Here is a 24,212-nt window from a genome sequence, read left to right on the forward strand (position 1 = left end):
GATTCACGGGTTTATTTTCTAAAATTCGAATTGATTTCTTAATCTCAATAACAAAGCTCGAACAGACTCCAATGCCCGATTTTGCCCTATTTATTAATAAATTAACTGCATTTAATCGGATCCGGAGCAAACTCGTAAAATTTAGCAACAACCAAAATCGTACAATTGTTTTGGGCTTTTCTCCTTAAAAGCTCGATTTTTTCTTATTTTTTGCCCGAAAAATCCATAAAAAGTCAGATTTTCAGGCTAAACCCAAAGAAGACCACAATAACTTAAATTTGGGATAATTACCTCTCCCACTGACTTATAAATGACCTCGACAGGTCTGAAATGGATGATTTAGGCTTTTTGCAGCATCGTGGTATAATAAATCTTGAAAAATGCAAGGTTTTTTTTTTCTTTTAAAAATTAGAATTTTGTCCCAAAAAAAAAAAACGACCAGAAAAATTCGAGGTTTAATAAATAACCCCCAAAGTTTTGAATAAAATGGCCAGAAGACAAAACACACAAATTAAAGTGGTTGTTTTGCTTTTAAATTAACTGTTAGTATGATATAGAGAGTAATATTCCAAGACAATTTGCAATTGGTTTTCATTTTTTATTAGTTTCTAGGGTCCAAATTACCCTAGCAACAATGCATTGATTTGAATAAGAGACTGGAATATAAATAGGAGAGGGCCTGGACAGAAAGGTGAGTAATAAAAAGCAGCAATAATAATATAGTAGTCTTACAGAGCATTTATTTTTAAATGGGGTCAGTGACTTCCATTTGAAAGCTGGAAAAAAAAAAAAAGAAAAAATGAAGGCCAATTGAAAAAGTGCTTCGAATAACATACTAAAAGTTAACAAAGTTGAACCACCACTTTAAACAAGTGCAATTTTATTTTTTTACTGTTTTGGAAACATTTTGCTTATTTTAGCCAAATCACTAGGTAGGCTACAAAGGCTCTTACAGGAACATTTGACTGTATATAAATCACTCTAGAGGACTTCCAGTATATACATAATACTTCAACTCACAATGCAAAGAAGAATTATATCTGGGAGAGTACAGGCTCCATGTCAGATTTCTAATAGCACCTAATATTAGATGACAGTGGAGAACCAAGGGGGGATGGCTTCATCCTTCAAACTGTAAAACCATCTATAAAATGCAAGGGACAGAGTGTCTCCTCACACATGTACGTTCAATTAACCCATTGTTTGTTGGCTGACCACAATTTCACTGAACCTTTATAGAGAGATGTTTATAGAAATGAGATATAACTTTCTACAATTGTTGAAATTTCTATAACACTGCAATACTCTGACACTATGATAAATCCTCTTAAACTGGGAATGTGCAATGCATGTATAGTTGCAAGACTTGTATTATAGAAAGCAGTCTGTAATTGCCTATAATTTGCTTCTACTCATGACATGAGACAGGTCACTAATGGTAATAAATTCCACATTTTACAGCTTTTACTGTAAACCCTTCTTGTTAGGTTTGTGGTGCAATCTTCTTTTTCTCTGTTCTTAATGGGTGGCATGTTTTTATTTTACAGCACACTGGTCAAAAGAAGTCATTCTTAGTTTGCCTTTTAGATATATTTGAAGATGTTTGTTATCACATGCTTTATCAAACCTCATTTCTTGTATTGTATTTCCATACAAGATGCCAGAACACTGGGTTTTACAGAGAATTTAACAGTTGGCCTGTCTTCCCTGGAAGAAAAACAACTTTTTCTTTTTTCATACAATGTCTTTAAAAGGGACAATCGAAACATTTGTTCAAGTTTTTTTTTTTGTTTTTTTTTTACATGGTAACAAAGTCACGTCAAAAATCTGAGTTATTATATTTCTACAAATATTGCACAGCCAATGGTAAAATTATTTAATATATTCTTAATATTAGCATTTAGTTTGAGGATATAGCAATATACAATCTCCATCTAATTATAAAAATAACATAAATATCACCAAGGAACAGTCTGTCTAATGTGAGAATAGCAATGTCATGGAAATCCCTTCATAGGTTGGTATGTGACTTTTCTCCCACCCTTTAGTAACTTACTAATATGGTATTGAAACTGATTAATAATTATAAAACAGCTAAGTACCTATGCATGCCCTACAGTACTTTGAGAAACAGTTTAAGGGAAAAATCAGAGACAGGACTCCAAATGTAAGTGGAACAAATATCCCCTTGAAACTAAGCGGTGTTACATTTACAGATGGTGAATTTGCATTAATTCTGTAATTATTATTACTGTTTCCTTATAAGTGGAGTTAGTACATGATTATTTAACCTTGGATAATATGAGGATATGTTGGAGGATTCTGGGAGTGCTAGTCCAGCAACATCTGGAGATCTGAGATTAAAAACAGGGACTTACAATAATAAAATTAAAAAAAATGCTTTTTATTTCTAAATGCCCCTAAATCCCCTAAACATATTTTCATTGGAAAAGACACTTTACTATTAAGTATTTGAGAAGATAACATATTCATTTTGCTTACATGTCTTTCAGTAGAAAAGTGGTTTCTCAAATATTTTGGATTCAAGTCCCCCCTTTCCATCCAGAATTTGGATTGCTCCCCCTCAGATTATAATAAGGTTACTTATACAAACTGCCCTTTTCAGATCACAAAATCTCATCTGGAAGACTTCAAGGAGAACTTAAAGGAAAATTATACCCCAAAATGAATACTTGAGAAACAGTTTATATCAAATTAAGTGGCATATTAAAGAATCTTATCAAACTGGAATAAATATTTAAGTAAATATTGCCCTTTTACATCTCTTGCCTTGAGCCACCATTTCATGATGGTCTGAAAAGACAGAACTCTGTCTAATTGGCTCATGTGACCTAACAGGTATAATTTGTTTGGTATGTTTATGTGCACTGTGAATCATACGATCCAAGGGGGTGGCCCTTGTTTTTTAAAATGGCAATTTTCTATTTGTTTGAGATGTTTTATGCAATATTTCTTTATCATTGTTTGAGGGGTATAGTTTTCCTTTAACTGCCTGCCCCCCTCCAAACTCCGGCCCACCTTAACTGGCCTCTATTGCCCCCCCCCCCACAGTGTATTACACTCAATACTGTCCCTACTTGGGAACCTGCCATAAAAGTGCACAGTAGAAGGTTCACAGGTGCCATCTTATATCCCTTCATATCTTTTTATGTTGGTTCAACAACATGGAACCTACAGCGTGTGCAGTTAGTGCTAGTCTGAAATCAGCTTCACTGCACATGCTTCTGAAAGCTTAAGGGGTTATTTATTAAAGGTTGAATTTTAGTGTAATGTGAATTTTTTTCAACTCTATTAAATTTGAATTTTTATTCACAATTCAAATGGTATGTTATTTTTTTTTAAAAAATTTGAAGGTCTAAAATTCAATTGACTAGTCGCAACCCGAAAACTGAAATCGGATGCAAATAGAGTTTTCCTCCGGAAAAAAAAAACTTTTTAGCTTTTTTGACAATTTTTTTTATTTGTTCTCCCATTGGCAAATCTTGCCAAAAATTTGGCTCATCACAACTATTAACATTTTCAAATAGTTCAAGGGACCTCTGTCATTGACTTCTACATAAACTGGGCAGGTTTTAGGTGGAGAATAGTCAAATTAGAACTGTTTCCAGGGTAGAGGTTTGATAAATCTCACATTCAAATTCAGGTTGGTGGTTTTAAATTCGAATTTGTGAGTTCTGACCAAAAAAAAATTCAAAAATTTTAATTCACTATTCAAACCTTAGTAAATCTGCCCCTAAGTGTCAAAAATGAGGAACCAAAGAGGCAGAAGATGGTACTTGTGAACTCTCCTGCGCCACTCTGCATTTTTATGGCAGGTTCATAACTTTTGAGTGTAATAGACTATGCATGGAGGGATCAGGGAGGAGAGCCGATGGAGGACAGTCTAGGGGGCTGTGGTTTGGGAGGGGGCTGCGTTCTCCTTAAAGAGGCATTACAATTTCTTTTGAGGCAATCTTGTCAGAAGGTTGGCTAAAGCTATTTTTCAGAAGTAACAAATACAGAAAAAAACAGGCAGTAATTTTAATATCAGCACTATGTGCCATGCAATGTGCAGTTTTACATTTGCCCCACATATACTTAAAATTCTTTGACATTTAAAATTTTCAGAGGCATAAACATCATTCCAAAGAAATCAACCCTTTATTACAATGTACAAGTCAGTTAACTAGAAATGAACCCTTAGTTGCAAATTATAAGTCAGTTAATTAGGGGCGTTTTTACCACTGTGTTCTACAGTAGGATAAAACAAAATAGCTAAATCAATATATTGTCATAATATTAAAGTAAAGCATAAGACTTGTCACAGTGCTCAACTTGTTCTAAACTTTTAGTCTATACCATATTTCAGGGTGTATAAGGCTTTGCTGATTTCTTATCCAAACAGAAATATATACAGAAATGCAGAGCTTTTCTACTCAGGGTCACACTTTCTTATTAAAATTTGGAGCAGAAGAATTTTTTCTACAAAACCGTACAATAATTATCGTACTCTACAGGTAGCATTAGTAATCATGCCAAAAGCAACAGTGTACCCATGTCATTCTTAAAAGATCAGCATTTTCCCATGCTTCTGCATAACAAATGTGTTGCAGATTAATTGAAAGTGTACAGGGCATCTCAGCACTGAGATTAATCCGAGCATTTGATATCCCTTTCACTTCATATGGAAATGCCATTCAAAGGAACCATTTTCAAGGGGACAATGTGTTTTTGATAACAAGTGGAATGTAAATCTCATGAGAAAGAAATCAATCCAACCAAAGTAGTCCCAAGTATTGATTTGTGTGCATTATAATTTCACAGGCTTGAATGGAATTGCAATGTTTGGAAAAAAAAAAGAAAAAAAAAAAAGCAATTTGCCTCTAAAACTAAATATCTGAACAAATAGGAAATGCTGGAATTTTGTTTTATTGGCAAGTGCATGGTACATACACAATACAAAGTGGAGAAAATAGTTTAATTTTTAACATATAATAGTCAATTAGGTAACACAATGCAAGTTGCACAAAAATCATCAAATGCAAACACTGATGCAGAAAAAATATGTTTGTATATATTCTGTATATACATATAAAAAACACAGCTGTCTAAATGTAACATACACTATATAGTCAAAAGAATATGGGTACGATATATGACCAAAACTTTCTAGACACCCCTTCTGAAATAACGTCGTAAATTGGAGCACCCACGAATGAGTTTTAAACTGTCATTAACCTTTCCCAGTTTCGGCACAATAATGTCCATATGCACAAAGCAACGTTTATACAGAATTAAGTTTGCTTAGATGGTAGTGAAAGAACTTGATAGGCTTGCACAGAAGCCTGACCTGAACCTTAAGTAACACTGTGAGATAATTTGGATATCACTCCAACTTGCAGTACAGCAGTAAAGAGTGACTGAAGTTTATCAGAGCACAAGTCACATGACTGGGGCAGCTGGAAAACTGGCAATATGTCTAGCCCCATGTCACATTTCAAAATTTAATATAAAAAAAAAAATGTTTGCTCTTTTGAAAAATGGATTTCAGTGCAGAATTCTGCTGGAGCAGCACTATTAACTGATGTGTTTTGAAAAAACATGTTTCCCATGACAGTATCCCTTTAATAGAAGCAAATCCCACCAACATCTAATGGAAGCCTTTCCAGAAGAGTCAAGGCTATTTATGGCATCAAAGGGAGTATCAACTTCATATAAAACCCTTGGATTAGCAATGATTTACCATGGTGGAGATAAGGAGGTGGGTTGTGGTGTAAAAGGGGGCAGATTGTGCCAAATAGGCGGCATGGTTATGATGCAAAGGGGTTAAACTGGTGACATAAATGGGCAGGGCAACCATACCTTGGATTAGGAATGAGATGCTGAAAAGGTAAGCGCCTGCATACTTTTTAGAATATTGTATAATATAACATTAATTTTTTTTTAAACACTGAAATGTAAGCCTGAAATATTTGCTCCACACTGAAAAAACAATGCGTTACATTTTCAGAGGAATGGAATAAATAATAAAAATGCACTGTACAGTGCTGGGCCAAACAAAACAACATATTTGTCTTCTTAATCTGTGAATACAGATGGAATCTCTCTAAAAGGCTGCGTTACTCCCACATCTAACCATTTCTTAAAGGGTTGTTCACCTTTAAATGAACTATTAGTATGACAGTGATATTATAAAACAGTTTGCAATTGTTTTTTATATTTTATTAGTTACGGTTGTTGAACTATTTAGCTTTATATGGAGTAGCTCTCCAGTTTGCAATTTCAGCAATCTGATTGCTAGGGACCAAATGACACTACCAACCATGCATTGATTTAAATAAGAGACTGGAATATGAATAGGAGAGGCCTGTGAATAGAAAGATGACATAAAAAGTAACAACAAAAATTGTGTAGCCTTACAGAGATTTTGTTTTTTAGATGGGGCCAGTGACCTCCATTTGGAAGCTGGAAAGAGTCAAAAGTATAAAGCAAATAGTTCAAAAACTATAAAAAAACAAAAAAAAAAAACAAGTCCATTTGAAAAGTTGCATAGAATAGGCCATTCAATTACATATTGAAAGTTAACTTAAAGGTAAACCACCCCTTTAAAAAGGAAATTGTGGCTATTATATAACAAGAGGCAGCCAAACAAACATAGTTTAAAAGTTTAGACTGTCACTTAGCTAAAAAGAGGTGGGGGATTAAATAGCTAATCCACAATATCTTTCTAGAGCAATGCAAAAGTACTGTGCCGTGGAGATTGCTGTAACAGAAAACAGGGCTCCTTATACAGTAAAACCCACCAAGCCACACTGCTGTATATGGCACTCTATATGGCACTCAACAAAGAGGCGTTTTTTAACGCATAGATGCTTATAACTCATAAATAATAAAAATAAGGGCTCATTTAGACATGCAAACAAATGCGGAAATGAAAAAAAAATGCACCACAGCTTGCACAAAATATGCCAAAATGGTTGTTAAAGTGTAACTGTCACCCAGACACAAAAATCTGTATAATAAAAGTCCTTTTCAAATTAAACATGAAATACAATTTCTATTTTTTATGAAAGCATTCATAGCTGTTGTAAACTCATTTAAAAATCTCAGCTGTCAATCAAATATTGTCTGCCCCTCCTCTATGCCTTAGGCGGGACAGACAATTACTTTCACTTTCCATTCAGCACTTCCTAGATGTCACTGCTCTCCACACATCCCCCCGTTCTCTTTACCATTTAATTGTGTAGCCAGGGCATGGGGATGGACATCTGGTCCCCCTTTCTGGTGCACAAACAAGATTCTGAGATGATGCAAGGCTTGCCTTAACAGTGTGCACAAAATGGCTGCTGCCTGTTTGCTATCATTTTGAATTCCCAGACTGAAGGAAACAAGATTCAGATAATTTATATAGTGTAATTTAAGTTCATTTTGCTTGACTAATGTGACAAAATAGGATTTTTAATAATTTTTTTGGGTGACGGGTCCCCTTTAATTTGCATGCATATTGCAACAAATGCTATTTAACAGATGATTGCACAGGACACTGGAATTCTGGGGGAAATTCTGCATTGTGGGTTAAAATGTGGTGTTTTGTGACAGTTCTGAAGAGTCTTTAGGAGCTAAGGAGTACATAATAGACATTTTGCTGCTTAATACATAAGCTAATAATAAAACAGAATAACCATTAATGAGCCACTCCAATTCAATGATGATGCTTTTTTGCTTTGGGGGTGCACCAAGTAGTTTATAGGATATAACCAAATACTGCAGAACTGAATCTGAACTTCAAATGTGAGCAAATATTTAAAAAAATTCATTAGCCAACTAAAAAATTTATCTTTCGTGTCAGCTTAACATTGAGGATTTAACCAAATCTGTGCATCAATATTTGCTAAGAATTGCATTTTTAAGAAAAACTGAGAGAATCTGAGGGCCATAAAGAAATGGAACACAAGTTTTTTCAAGGGGTCTTACACCCAAAAAATGTGTTTTACTTAATGAAAGGAAATGGCCTTCCAAGCAGCTTTTCAATACAGGTATGGGATCCGTTATCCGGAAACCCGTTATCCAGGAAGTTCCGAATTACAGAAAGGTTATTTGCCATAGACTTCATTTTAATCAAATAACTAAAATTTTTCAAAATTATTTCCTTTTTCTCTATAATAATATAAAATAATAAATAAATAATAAAACAGTAGCTTGTACTTGATCCAAACTAAGATATAATTAATCCTTTTTGGAAGCAAAACCAGGTTTATTTAATGTTTTAAAGATTTTCTAGTAGACTTAAGGTATGAAGATCCAAATTACGGAAACACCCATTATCCTGAAAGCACCAGGTCCCGAGCATTCTGGATAATAGGTCCCATATTTGTATATAAAAATTACACATTTTTAATGCTTTCAAAGTCATTTGTAAATGAATTGCTAGCAGTACCTGTCTGGCTGCTTATATTTGCTGCACTCCTGACTATGACTGCTAAAAGAACGTTGAAGCAAGCTGATAAAAGCTGGAATGAACAAGCCACATGCATACCCCACACTCCCACCTTTAAGTCCATATATCCCTTGATACTATTTTACATACCTGGTGCAGAGAAACTTCCACCCTCCACAGAGAAACCATTCTAACCCTTTTTTTCTCCGAGTAATTCTGGCTCTCGGCAGGGTTTGGTAGTCACTTTCATCATTTTCAAAACCTTCTTCCGACATCATAAGTGGCATTTCATCTAAAGGAGATGCTTCATCTTCTAACTGATACCTGAAGAAAAAAATACATTATGTGCTGCAGTCCTGGTATTCTGAAGATGCACCTCCTCCATCACTTTGCCTAAAATGTCACTGGGCATATTTAATGCAATAATGGTTATATAATGATGGATAAATAAAATGGTCAGGGTGTGTTGGGAGAGCTGCAGGGCACAAATGACTTGTGTATAACAAGGTGGCTTTAATGAATTATTTGAGTTCATATACAGGTATGGGACCCATTTCCGGAAACCCGTTATCCAGAAAGCACTGAATTATGGAAAGGCCATCTCCCATAGACTTCATTTTATCCAAATGATCCAAATTTTTAAAAAATTATATACTTTTTCTCTGTAATAATAAAACAGTATCTTGTACTTGATACAAACTAAGAAATAACTAATGATCTTCTAGTAGATGTAAGGTACTAAGATCCAAATTACAGAAAGATCCGTCCCGAGCATTCTAGTTAACAGACCCCATACCTGTACTAGCAATGGCCAAATCTAAGCCAGTACTGTAACCTGTAGCAACTGTTGCTGTCATTGTGTAAAGTGCGGTTTATGTGTAAAACATACGGCTAAGCCTTTGCTGCACTACAGCAAACCTGCCTATTATTACTACTTAATAAACCCAAATGCTTCACACCAGCCTACTATATGTTGATGAAATTGCGCAAATTAATCAAGAGGTCATGATCATGCCTGTCAATATTTTAACACATTTTTTTTTTACAGAGCGGAAAGGAGGTCAATAGAATGAAGATTTAGGCCACTGGCCACCTTAAATGTATAAAAGGTGATCTTGTATAAGGATACATGCACCTAGGGATCACAGGATCAGTTAGAGTTCATCATACACGTACACCAGGTTGATGTGAAGATACACATAACTAATTCTGATCATTCTGAACTATGGTTTTCTGGATAATGGATCTTTCTGAAATTTGGAACTTCATACCTTAAAGAGATACTGACACCAGAAAATAACATTATCTTTGAATGTTTTTTATAATATTGCCATAAAAGTATTTGCCTACTGCTTTTCCATTACCTTTCTTAACCCCATGTTCCTCTATGAGGAGGCTGCCATATTTGAAACGGACAGTCAGGTTGGCAAAACAGTCAGGTTTAGGAACTTCAAGTAATAATTACTTACAAAAGCAGAACTACCAGCAAAAAACGATCAATGTGACCTATATATAACTTTTAATGTAGATTGATATTTTGAAAAGACTTTTGTTTGTGTCAGTAACACTTTAAGGGGCTGATTCACTAAGGGTCGAATATCGAGGGTTAATTAACCCTCGATATTCGACTGGGAATTGAAATCCTTCTTCGAATATCGAAGTCGAAGGATTTAGCGCAGATAGTACGATCGAACGATCGAAGGATTATTCCTTCGATCAAAAAAAGTTACTTCGGTAGCTTTTAGATGGCGAACTAGGGGGTCGAAGTTTTTTTTAAAGAGACAGTACTTCGACTATCGAATGGTCGCATAGTCAAACGATTTTTAGTTCGCATCCTTCGATTCGAAATCGTAGTCATAGTCGAAGGTCGAAGTAGCCCATTCGATGGTTGAAGTAGCCCAAAAAAAAACTTTGAAATTCGAAGTTTTTTTACTTCGAATCCTTCACTCGAAGTTAGTGAATCGGCCCCTAAGTCTACTAGAAAATCATGCAAACATTAAATAAACCCAATAGGCTGGTTTTGCTTCCATTAAGGATTAATTATATCTTAGTTTGATCAAATTTAAGGTAGTGTTTTATTATTACAGAGAAAAAGGAAATCAGTCTTTAAAATTTGGATTATTTGGATAAAATGGAGTCTATGGGAATCAGGCTTTCCATAATTCGGATATTTCTGGATAACAGGTTTCCGGATAACAGATCCCATACCTGTATATAATTTTAACCCGGAAGAAAATAATAATTAGCGTACATAAGTTATTTTAGCCTATATTACAGATGAAACTAAGTAAAACTTACATTGCTGCGACGTAAAATATATATATATATATATATATATATATATATATATATATATATATATATATGTATACACACACACACATAGGAAAAAATGGGGGGTGGGAGATAAGTATGTGTACATCTTTAAAAAACAATTACTGGTGTCCCATTTCGTAACATGAAGATATGAACTTGTACAGATGCACTCTATTGTAAGGAAAAATGCACAGCATCATCATGTTTATTATCACTGACTTCAAAAATGTAGCCTTTGAAATGGAATGCAATTTATTCTATTTCAGAAGTAATTTTCCTTCGGTGCAGTAAAATTTTACCCCTGTATTCAAAAACAATAAGACTATGAATAATGGATTTTTTCATGTGATGAGGACAACAAAGTCTAATTTTCTTTGTAATGTGTGTCTTACACACTTAATTGCTTTGTCACTCACAAACAATCAAAGCTTCAAGCAATTAAGTACAACGCAAGAAACTTTTCGGAGATGGAAGTACTAAAAATGAACGAAAGAAATGCTAGCGGAAATTCACAGCATGCTTTACCTCAGAGTGCTTTCAATACACGATATGCAATCACAAAAAAAACTTTTTTGCATCTTGTGAGGTAAAGATTCCTTTTCTCAAAAATAAATTCACCCTTCAAGTGCTGGCAAACACACTACTGACTGGTGTTGAAGAACTGTAACTCACACATAAAGACTTTCTTTGGTTAAACCCCGGATTGGAGATTAGGAGGATCATTTAGAGACAATTTACTGAAAGTTTACAAGGGATTTTTAATTATTGTGATTTAAAGTGCCCAATTATTTTATCTTTCTGAATTTGTATTGATTCATTTGGGGTCCCAGCTGGCCAGGTTTTTATTCTGATTAAGAATTTTTAAGGGGTACTAAAATTATTACAGATCAACTTGGCTTTTAATTACACGTTTTAAATTATTTATTTCCTCAAAAGGACCTTGGGGATTAAAGGTGTATTAAGAGCTGTTTGGAGAAGATAAAAACTTTCCCTTAATGTCACATTACCTTGTCTTTTTAGAATGTTACATACCCACAACTTACTTAAAACTGTATTTGAAGGTGAACTACCATTTTAACATATTGAATAAAAAGGTGATATATATGGGATGAAAGAAGTACAATCATTTATGGCCCAAATTTGTATTTGAGCTGGTATTATTTTTTGTAAAAGTGCATTTCTGTAACTCTAAAGGTTAGAAACAACATCAATTAGAAAAAAAATGATTTGGGCTCTTACAGAGAAATATAATTGATGGTTCTTTTAGGTGTCTTTGTAATAATTGCTTTAGTGGTGCTCCTTTTCTTTCTCCATTAAACAAGTAGGACAAGAGCCTCCAGCACATTACAGAAATGTTAATTGCTTTAAAATGCCCTCATTAGGAGTTATAAGGAAAAATGGCACTGAAAGAGCTACATTCAGTGGGTTTAGAAGTATCAGAAACATAGTTTCTTTGTCACGAAGGAAGATCAAAACCCGAATTCAGGTCAGAAGTTAAAAGATACCATTATCTACTAATACATAATATGATTTGCCACAAAATATATGATTTGAATCCACTTAAAAGCATTATTTGACATCAAAGAAAAAGACCTTTGTTAATTGTAGTAAAGGATTGTAGTAATCCTTTATTCAGTAAAACAGTTTGCCCTACTTATTGCTAAAATTACTAAAATACAAATTGTATCTGAAACAGCAAATCAAAACAGAAAAATTACAGCTATTTTATCTTTAGATTGCTCCAATTAGAAACCAGTTAGTCAGTTGCCTCCTCAGCATAGGGAGACATAAAAGAAGAAACACGTGTGCACTGGCCAATAAATTAGTGAGAAATGATAAATCTAAATCGCATCTCTTAAGGTGGCCATATCTCGTTTGGCGAAATCGTTTGATTTCCCCGATATGCCACTAACAGCATGGCTATATCGGGGGTAATTCGAATGTTCGGCCGTATGGCCGAACGATCGAATTACGATGCGCCAAGGGGCTCCGACAGGACGGTCGGTTAAAAATCAAACCTTCCCGATCGATATCGTGGCCAGATATCGATCGGGAAGACCCGTCGGAAGCCCCCAATCACGGGCAGATAAGCTGTCAAATTGGTCCAAAGGACTGATATCGGCAGCTTTATCTGCCCGTGTATGGCCACCTTTACAGTTAAAAAAGGATAGCAATATTCTATTTTGCACCCCACAATGAAGCGTTTCACTCCACTCATTAAAGGAACTTGAATGTATTGTGGTCCTTTTAAACAGGGTAGTTCACCTTTAAGGTAACTTTTAGTATGCAGAATTTCGAATTATTTAAAGGAAAAGTAACACCAAAAAAATGAAAATGTTTTAAAGTAATGAAAATATCAAGTCGTGTTGCCCTGCACTGGTAAAACTAATCTGTTTGCTTCAGAAACACTACTATAGTTCACATAAACAAGCTGCTGTGTAGCGATGGAGGAAATTGAAAAAAGGCTATATGGCACTGGTTAAATAGTAGATAACAGATAACACCATTATGTTCTACAGAGCTATCTGCTGTGTAACATGAGTCTTTTCTCCTTTGAATGGCTGCCCCCATTGCTACACAGCGGCTTATTTATATAAACAATAATACTGTTTCTGAAGCAAACACAGCAGTTTTACTAGTGCAAAACAATACTGCATTATATTTTTGTTACTTTAAAACACTTCTATTTTTTGATGTTACTGTTCCTTTAATCTTCTTCTGACCCTTTCCAGCTTTCAAATGGGGATCAGAAAAAAAATATTCCTCTGTGAAGCTACAATTTTATTGTTACATTTTATTAGTTATCTTTCTATGCAAACTTCTCCTGTTCATATTCCAGTTTCCCATTCATACCACTGCTTTATCGCTACAAGGGTAATTTAGACCCTAGCAACTAGATAACTGCTGAAATTTCAAACTGTAGAGCTGCTGAATAAAAAGCTAAATAATTCAGAGGCCGCACATAATAAAAAAGGAAGGCCAATTGCAAATTGACTTCATTCGAAAATGCTCTGGAATGTTTATAATCCATTTCAAACAGTTAAGATATACAGAACAGGATCATATCCAGTATGCTTAAAAGTCCTAATGGCCTAACTGCACTCTGTAATTAAATCCGATGCAACAGAGTTTTGGAAGGAGCTGCAGCATACTTTCGGCCCATCTTTTGGCCCAGTTAGAGCAGATGGATGGAAATCTGAATTTCTATTAATCTGTACTGACTTGCATATTCACGTGTAATGTAATACGTATTCAAACAGATGTCATTTACACAAACATTTTCTGTTTTCTATGGAAATTGCATTGAGTTGCACTAAAATATATTGTTTGCTGCATTCAAATTTCGTAGGGTCTAAATGTTATGATCCCAAGATCAATCACAGTCTGTAATATGAATATGTAATAGGAGTCTTAAAGGTGAGAGCAAACAACTGTTTAAGTGTAGAACCATTCAGTAACAAATAAAGTGGTGGATGTTGTAACTTTGTGGAAATTACTGTTCTACGCATGGTCAGTCTTTAGGCTAGGGCCACACGGGAAGATTCAGGGAGATTGGTTGCCTGGCGACTAATCGCCGCGTCTTTGAGGCGACTAATCTCCCTGAATGGCTTGCTGGTATCTCGCACCCGCTAGCGCTAAAGTCGCCTGTGCCTATTCACACGCGGCGATACGTTTTTCAAAGTCGCTCGAAATTGCCTTACAAAGCAATTTCGAGCGACTTTGAAAAACGTGTCGACGCGTGTGAATAGGCGCAGGCGACTTTAGTGCTAGCGGGTGCAAGATACCTGCAAGCCATTGAGGGAGATTAGATGTGGCGATTAGTCGCCAGGCGACTAATCTCCCTGAAATCTTCCTGTGTGGCCTAGCCCATACACGGTTAAGTAAATATTTACTTATGTGAAAATAAATAAGCCTGGTCCCTGCACCACTGTTAAATAATACATAAGATTAGAAGATTTGAACCTTACATAATAGAAAGCGCCAGTAAGCAACTATTACACCATAAAACTACAATGACCCTGTTAAGAGGACTGCTGTGATTGGATAATGCAAGCCCTGACAAAGACCTTGTAGGGCGATACTTGTGGAGGATGGCATCCCCCTGAGCCCTCATAAAAACCCCAAGCACTTACTGGCATACATTGAGTAATTCATTTTTACTCACTCATTAATGCTTGTTGTAGGTTGTGCTTCATTATTTTCTATATTGCATATGGCACTTTCTTTGGGACGGTTATACATGCATTGAGTTTTTAGCATAGCCAGTTGATTTCAACTGAAGCACAATAGAGACTGGGGGGGCACTCATGTGGTTTTAATGTTTTTAACAACAGTTTTATAAATATTATAGATATATAGTGTATATTTAGATATTAATAAAAGAAAATTTGCATTTGGAATTTGAGTGTGCAATTATCCAGGGTAAATGCAGCCATGAAACAGGGAACCAGTGATTCCAATTGAAGAACAATAGAGGCTGGGTGGGCATGGGTTATTTTGGATATTGGGGGAGGAGGCCCATGTGGTTTAAATGCTTTTAAAAACAGTTCTATAAGTATTACAGATATGTAGGGGCAAATTTACTAAAGGGCGAAGTGACTAACGCTGGCGAAACTTCACGTGAAGTCATTTCGGAACGTCGCCGATTTACTAACGGGTGCTGGCGTAAATTCGCTAGCGAAGGAGATAGACACTAGTGCTACTTCGCACTCTAACGCCAGGCGAATTTTCATGAATGGAGGTAGCTACGCAAATTCACTTAGATGCAGATTTTACTGAACGTTACCTCTTGCTCCAGACTTGCCTTCGCCACCTTAGACCAGGCAAAGTGCAATAGAGTAGATAGGAGTTTCTCAAAAAAAAGCTGAAAATGTTTCTAAGTCCCAAAAAACGCTGGCGTCTTTTACATTTTACAGGGTGATAGGCTGAAAAAGATCGTAAATTTTTTTTGGGGTTCCCTCCTTTCCCCCTTATATTTCCTAACATATGGCACATAAACTATACAGTGGGCACATGTGTAGGGCAATATAACAACTGTATTTTATTTTATTAAGGTTCCCTGGCCCAGCTTTTGGAACCCTGGACACAACTTCGGATTTTCGTGAATTAGCATTGTCCTGGCAAATCTACGCCTGGCGAAGTGTTGCGATGTCAGTGAAGCCGTCGCTGCCGCAATTTCGGAGGTAAGTAAATTTGCCCCACAGTATATATTTTGATATTAATAAAAGAAAATTTGGAATTTGAGAGTGCATTTATCCAGATTAAATGAGTATTACCCAAAGAATCCTAATCTCAATCTCACTACACTCAAGATTATGGCTTCTCTTGCGTCAAGGAGATCAAATACTTTTTGCTAATGAATATAACATTCAATCTCTGACAGATACAATTTCCAGCACAGAAACAAGCAAGAGTAAACAGCTTCTCCTACAAGCCGTAGGAGTACCAGCACTCACGTGTATTCAGAATAAAGAATTCCTGGGTGCAAGAAAAAACAAAACATATTAACCTGGTTGAAAACTCGCACTCACAGGACTTAAAAAACAATTAACGGTGTTTTATTTCACTGTGTGAAGTCCTAACGTTTCGGTCAGCCCTCTACCCTTTCTCAAAGTGACTTTGATGTTTGTGTGTGTATTTGTGTGGTAGACTGTGAACTTTACTAGAAAAGGGAGTGATGTATAATATAAATTATTTATATATATATATATATATATAAAATGCTATGTTATAATGTGATGATATATAATAGTATGATGCAGTGAGTGATTTTCTGAGACAATTTGCAATTGATTTTAATTTTTTATTATTTATGTTTTTTGAGTTGTTTTTGCTTTTCATGCAGTAGCTCTCCAGTCTGCAATTTCAGAAATCTGGTTGCTAGAGTCCAATTTACCCTAGCAACCATGCAATGATATGAATAAGAGACTGAAATATGAATAGGAGAGGCCTCAATAGAAAGAAGAGTAATAAAAAGCAATAACAATACATTTGCAGCCTTAAAGAGCATTTGTTTTTAGATGGGATTAGTGACCCCCATTTGAAAGCTGGAAAAAAGGCAAATGAATAAGGCAAATTATTAAAAACTATTAAAAAAATAAAAAAAATAAGTCCAATTGAAAAGTTGCTTAGAATTAACCATTATATTAGATACTAATACCCTTTAATATACCCTTTAATATAGCATTCACTGTTGGTTAGGAAAAGTTTAAAGAAAACAATGCCCCCCGAACAACGTAGGTCTCTATAAAAAAGATATTGCATAAAACAGCTTCATGTAAATAAACTATTTTCATAATGATACTTTTTTAGTAGTATGTGCCATTGGGTAATCATAAATACAAAACTGCCATTTTAAAATATAAGGGCCACCCCCCCCCCACCCGGGTTCGTAGGATTCACGGTGCACACAAACAAACCATACATGTTAGGTCACATGAGCCAATTAACAGACAGAGTTCTGTCTGTTACTTCCACACTTAGAATTGCATTATTTCTGGTCAGGTGATCTCTGAGGCAGCACACATACCACGGAATGGTGGTTCAAGGCAAGAGATGTAAAAGAGCAATATTTACTTAAATATATATGTCACTTAATTTGATATAAACTATCTGTTGCTTAAGTATTCATTTTGGGGGTATAGTTTTCCTTTAAGAAGCTGACAATAATGTTCTGCTGTCTGTTATAATAATTTATGAGGCAGCTTGTTTTCTGTACAAGAAAAAAATATATAAAAGACAAACTCTAAAGAACCCGTGAGTAGGCAATTGATGCAAAGAATGTAATCGTCATTTTACATATTGTCCTCTTGTTATTATTTGGCACTAGTACAAGTATGGGATCCATTATTCGGAAACCCATTATCCAGAGAGATCAAAATAACGGAAAGACTGTCTCCCATAGATTTCATTTTATCCAAATTTTTAAAAATGATTTTCTTTTTCTCTGAAATAATAACAGTACCTTATACTTGATCCAAATTAAGATATAATTATATTGGAAGCAAAACCAGCCTATTGGGTTTATTTAATGTTTACATGATTTTCTAGTAGACAAAGTAATACTGACACTAAAAATTTTCTTTCCAAAATATTAATCTACATTAAAAGTTCACATTGATCTTTTTTTGCGGATAGTTCTGCTTTTGTAAGTAATTATTACTTAAAGTTCCTAAATCTGACTGTTTTGCCAACTTGACTGTCCCACCTCAGTCTGTCAGTTTCTAATGCCAACCAACTACTGCTGCATAAATATGGCAGCCCCCTCATACAGGAACATGGGGGTATGAAAGGTAATGTAAAAGCATCAGGCAAATCCTTTTATGGCAAAATTATAAATAGCATTCAAAGATAATGTTATGATGGATATAAAAAAGGTTATTTTCTGGTGTCAATATCTCTTTAAGGTATGAAGATCCAAATTACAGAAAATCCATTATCAGGAAAACCCCAGGCCCAAGCATTCTGGATAACAGGTCCCATACTTGTACACTCAAAACATAAATTCCAAAAGTTTGGTACCCCCACCCCGCAGGTTGCCTTAGTATATTGGTTGGGGGGGTCCAGTCTAAAGGCCAGTTAGGGACATAGTTAGATAGAATGTCTATTTACATCTAGATAATATTGGAATCCAATCCTAAAAGTCAGTTACAGCAAGACTTCAACGCTTATATGATGTATTGCTGAATTGCTGATACCTAAGTGTTTTCACATTTGTCATCTTGTTTTCAGCTAAGAAGTGCATGAACCAAAAAAGTCCAAAAACAACCTTCCTAAAGCAAACAATAACCAGGTGACTTTTATCCATTGCTATCACGCTACAAACCACATGATAAAGTTATGATATGTGTAATTTGTTGTTGCTATGTTGTAATACCATGCTACAGTATGTTGTTTCTACACTTAATTCGTTAGTTGCACTGGCTTTGAATTTTCTGGTTTGCAACTCAACACCACAAACTTCTGCCAAAAAAATACTGTGATTATAATGATATGGGGTAGGATGATGTAGAGAGTGATATTCTGGGACACATTTTAATTGGTTTTAATTTTTTATTGTTTGTATTTTTTTGAGTTATTTAGCTGGTTATTCAGCATCTCTCCAGTTTGCAATTAGAGTAATCTGGTTGTTAGGGTTCAAACTGCCCTCGCAATTATGCATTGATTTGAATAAGAGACTGGATTGTCAATAGGAGAGGGCCTGAATAGAAAGATGTGTAGTAAAAAGTAGTGAAGCAGAGAAACCAACCAGGTTAGGGTTAAATGGGATAAAGTAGAAATATCAATACATTTGTAGAGCATTTTTTTTTTAAATGGGGTCAGTGACCCCACAATATTTCAAACACTAAAAAAAAAAAAGGAAAAATGAAGACCAACTGAAAAGTTGCTTAGAAACAGCCATTCTATAACATACTAAAATTTAACTGAAAGGTAAACCACCCAGGCTTGGACTGGGCCGGAGGGACACCGGAAAAAAACCTGGTTGGCGCTGGCCTTCGTGGGCCCCCACCGGCCCAGACCTGCTCCATTGGCTGCCTCAAAAAAAAAAAATGTTGGCACGGTGCATTTTCTGCTGCACCTTTGTGCATGTGCGTCGCAAGTTCACGGATGAGAGTGCCAGTGCCGACAGATTTACGGGTAGTAGGGGACCCCCAGGAGGGCCCCTGTTTTGCATCCCCGGTGGGCCCCCTAGGATCGAGTCGACCCTGGAACCCTTTAAACTGCAAAGAAGTTATACAATATACTGTATCCATCAAAAATGTATTGCAATAAACTCTTCTATGTCAGTCTATCAAATGCCAATTTTACAACATGTTCTATGAGGTTGTTTTTTTTTCCATCACACAGCACCCCAACGATCTAAATGAGAGTTCTTGTAAACGCCTGCTATTCAAATTGATATTTCGGTAGAAACCTGTAATGAAACCGATACAGGTCCAGAAGCTGTTCAGCATGTCAAAATACAGTATATCATCACTCCCAGGTTAAAGGTCACTTAATACAATGTGTTAACTAGGTACTACCTAAACAATTTACTATGCAGAGCTGAAAAACAACATGACTTCAGGCATGTGACATATACACATGCAGATTTACCTCATATGATGACACACACAAACACAGTTTGTTCACAAATATATTATTCTCTGCAAGTCATATAGTGCGTTTCCCAAAAGTTATTTGTGTATATCTATCTATCTATCTATCTATCTATATATATATATAAACACAGGGGTCGCACAAGACACACTGACAATCTGGGGTATTTCTACAGGTCCAATTCAGTTTAGAAAGCGTGAAATTCTAGAATTCAGCAGGGAGAATTTGTACAGATTGGTATGTCTCTGACTATTATTCCAGGTGTATGTTAGTAAGTAAAATGTGAGCTAGACATAAAGTGTTAGGTATTACGTGGCTTGTTGAGACTGTATGTGCAAATAGTATACAGTTATATAGAAATCCATTGTGAGAGGCATATAATAAGACACAGAGACATGTGTACAGGAATGAGTATAGCAGAGATGTAAGTGAGTTACAAAGTAAGCAAATGAAGGGTCAGGATTTATGCACTTAGCTGCTGGCAACTATTCTAATGAAAATGTATGTAGGAGGGGGAATAGAAGGGTCTAAATGGAAAGGGGGTTAAACATACAGTAACAGAGATTAATAGTGAGGCTGTGGGCACATAAAGTGGCCATCCAGTTATAATATTGACTAATAAACAAACATTAGTGGACCAGTACAAGTGTCTAAGGATGGGGGTGTGGTACACAGCAGGTGTCACCTTCTTCCCCCCTTCCTCACCTCCTCTTGCTCCTGTCTGCAGTATAATAGGCCGCTCGTTTCTGTACCGGTTGCAATGGAATGCTATCCGCCATCTTCCGCCGCTCCACGACTGACGTCACCGGCAAGCAGCCAGCTAAAATCGCGGAAGACTTTGACTAGCGAAGCGGACGAATGGGATGGCGTTGTTACGTCATGATCAGCTGACTCGCTGTTAGGTTGTTGAACGCCAGAGATTGTCAGGCGGCAGATAGTCACTGGGCGTTCTCGCTTCTATGATTCCAGACAATGAATTGCCGAATTCTGGGGCAGCAGGTGTTTGGACACAACAGTTGTGTTCGCCGCATTGCAAGCCGAGGCTTCAGTGACGGTGCTGCTCTGTCACTGGCGGGGTGTGCGCTGTTAAGTTAATGTTTAAGACGGAAAAGGGTGCCACGTGTTGCTGGAAAAGAGCAGAGGGACTGTAGGGAAAAAGCTGGAGACAAAGTCTGTTTGGTGTGTACTTTACTATCTGTCAGTTGTTATGAATGGCAACATATAGTAGTTGCGTCTTATGTCTGTGCGACACTATCCGCATACCTGATTCAGTGTCCGTCTTATTTGACAACAAATGAAGTACCCCCTATTTATAAACATATGGAGGTAAACGGCTGCCTCTGTGCTTTTATATGTCACGTAACAACAAGGTCACTTAAAGGAGAGCTAAACCCTAAAAATGAACAGGACTAAAATGCCATATTTTATATAATGAACTCATTGCACCAGCCTAAAGTTTCAGCTTGTCAATAGCAGCAATGATCCAGGACTTCAAACTTGTCACAGTGGGTCACCATCTTGGAAAGTGTCTGTGACACTCACATGCTCAGTGGGCTCTGAGCAGCTGTTGCGAAACTAAGCTTGAAGCTAAGCTTAGGGGTCGTCATAAATTATCAAGCAGAAAACGAGGTTGGCCTGTAATAAAAGCTTATGTGAAAAGGCTGATTATTAAATTCTAATGCTAGTTGCACTGGTTTATTTGCTGCCATGTGGTAATTATCTGTATTAATTACTAATCAGTCTTATATTGTGGCATTTATATCCTATGAGTACTGTATATTGTGAGTGGGTCCCTAAGCTCAGAACATGTGCAGTCAATAATTAGAAAAAGCATGGGGAGCTACTGGGGCATCTTTGGAGACACAGATCTTTACTGCTAAAGTGCAGTGGTTGCCTTGGGCTAGAACAGAAGCTCGGAACATAATGTACAACATTTCTAGATACTATTTTAGTTAGGCTTTAGCTCTTCTTTAATATCCTGCTATTTTATAACTGCTGTTACATTATTTATTATAATACACACGTGTCAGTGAGTCGTGCAGTAATGTAACTAGTGGAGGGCTGGCCAGGGTGCGGGACGTGCACCTGGGCCCCCCTCCATTCGTGATTTTCTGTCTGGCTTTCGTGGTGCACAAGCTGCCAGAGGGCCATGAGGTGGTGTGGGCCCTGGTCCAATCACACCTCTGCTCCGGTAGTTCCGCCACTGGAATCGTGACAGAAATTATATCACTAAGCACCGATTATAACTGATGACTTGACTAAGCACAGCTTACAAGGATATAGTTTACTGGATATTTACAGCTCTTGTGCATTATAATATTAATATGGTCGTTGTATATTGGTAGGGCTTTTGGACAGGTTGGGATCTATAAAGATCCAATGGCCACATCTAATCTGTGGGTTTCTCATTACATAGTCCTGGTGTAGTGTATTGAGCTGCTGCTGTCTTCTATAAACACCAAACCTAAAACTTCACTGACAAAACAAGGACACCACCACTGGCAAGCTCTGGAAAGACTTATCAACAAGGTTGACTGCTCCCTAGTCGCCAACCTTTCACACTATGTATCATTTTGTCCATGCACCATAAAATAGCTTAGTGTCTCCCAGTTTCAAAAGCAAATATACCCACTTTGGTGTATTTTCCTTAGGATTCTCCTTCATTGAGTTATGTGCTGATATCTGTGCTGCCCCCACATTAGGTGTGCTCATTCCAACGTGTCCCTTTAAACATTTTGTAGGGCTGTGCTGCAATCTCTGCAGCCCCAAATACAACCTAAAGGATCTAGAAGCAAAATGCAACATACTGCTTACATTATAGTATGCACAAGCATATTATTTTGAAATCTAGCACCCTCAAAAAATGGGATCCAACAACTGAAGTTCAGGCAATAGACTATTCTGTAATCAATATCATTTTAATGCTGCAGAACAACATCCAAAAAACAGACTTGCACAGGCCCGGACTGGCAATCTGTGGGTTCTGGCAAATGCTATAAGGTGCCATAGAAATTCTGTATTAAGTGGGCTGGTGAGTGCTGTTTGGGCCTCTGTGTGGGTTGAGTGGGCCTCTGTAGACTTGAAATTCCAGGGACCTTTGCTGCAAAGTGTCATAATGGACAGATTTAGGATTATGGCCACAAAATAGTAATCTCATATTGATTGCAGAATATGTTACTGTCTTATATGTTATTTGGAAGTAGTGTAATTATCTTTTGGTGAACTAGTAGTGCTTTTGTATAGGTAACTTTAACATATACAAAAAAGATTAATTTTTACATAGCTCAAATAACACATTTCATTCTTTCGAATTACCATTTACCTCAGTAGTGATGAGTGAAATTTTTCACCACAAAAAAATTATGCCTATAGACTCCAATGGGTGAACAAAATTGTTGTGCCGCATATCTCTACAAAAAAAAAATTGCCGCCCATAGACTTCAATGCATTTTGGCAAATTTATGGCCGTTTTCACAAATTTTTAGGCAAAGCGAAATGGGTCAGATTGCCCATCACTACTTCTTAGCAGGAAATAATCCTGGAGCCCACAGTGCAGTGTAACCAAGGGAAGTCAGGGCAGCAGTGGATACAGAATAGCAGAAAATGAATATTAGTTGTGAGGATGGTTCATTCCAAGAAGTGACCGGTCTGCTGCACATAAAGCATTTTATACCCTGTCAGCAAACTAATGTGAGCAGATGTGTTTAAAATAAAACTTCCCTTACTACAGTCTTCGTTGTTCTATTTTTGTTAATTCAAGCAATTCCCACAAACCCCTTGAGTGCCCACCTATAAACACAGAAATCACATTGCAGCGATTAATACTGTGCAGTTGAACCACAATACTAACATTCTGTTCCAGTGGAAGTTGAGTTAAAAGGAGTTGATGTTGCACTGAAGTGAGAGTACCAATATTAAATATAATAAATAAATAAAAAATAAATATAATAAAACGTATAACAAAGCAATAGAGTATGTAATGAATCATATGCAATTTGAGTGTAGGACTGGCCAGATATGGGATGACTTTGACTCAGTTGGACAGCTTAAATATATTGCAATATATGGACAAACAATCCCTGTTTTGTTTAAAGGGTAAGGCATTTTTAGTAGCTGTATGCACAAAATGTCTTAAATATATTGATAATGGATTGAGTGCAGCGGACCTCTAGTATTTGTCTGAGGGTAGCAATATTGTTATTATTTATACTGTAGCATGAATAAAGAAAGATTTGACTGACTATAATATGCCTCCACCTTAATCTGACCTTCAGTATATTAAATGATATGTCAATATTATCTTTATTTTATTAGATATTAACCATGCATTAGGGCAGGGGTGCCCAAAAGGTAGATCGGG

At 36.4% G+C, this 24,212-nt stretch overlaps 1 protein-coding gene across 2 annotated transcripts in view; it reads right to left on the reverse strand.

The window, feature by feature from the left end:
• atp9b.L (ATPase, class II, type 9B L homeolog) overlaps positions 1-20,925 on the reverse strand; it is a 153,211-nt gene extending 132,286 nt beyond the window's left edge. The window contains exons 1-2 of one of the 2 annotated variants that reach the window (XM_041566345.1): positions 20,558-20,925; positions 8,588-8,761 (exon numbers count right to left, since the gene is read on the reverse strand). In XM_041566345.1, coding sequence (XP_041422279.1) covers positions 8,588-8,761; positions 20,558-20,631 — 248 coding nt within the window. In that variant the 5' untranslated portion in view covers positions 20,632-20,925. The remainder of the gene's footprint in view (positions 1-8,587; positions 8,762-20,557) is intronic. The other variant, XM_018267840.2, reaches the window with a different exon arrangement.
• Positions 20,926-24,212: the final 3,287 nt, after the last annotated feature.

The sequence above is a fragment of the Xenopus laevis genome, chromosome 6L, assembly GCF_017654675.1.
Source record: "Xenopus laevis strain J_2021 chromosome 6L, Xenopus_laevis_v10.1, whole genome shotgun sequence".
Classification (NCBI taxonomy): Eukaryota; Metazoa; Chordata; class Amphibia; order Anura; family Pipidae; genus Xenopus; species Xenopus laevis.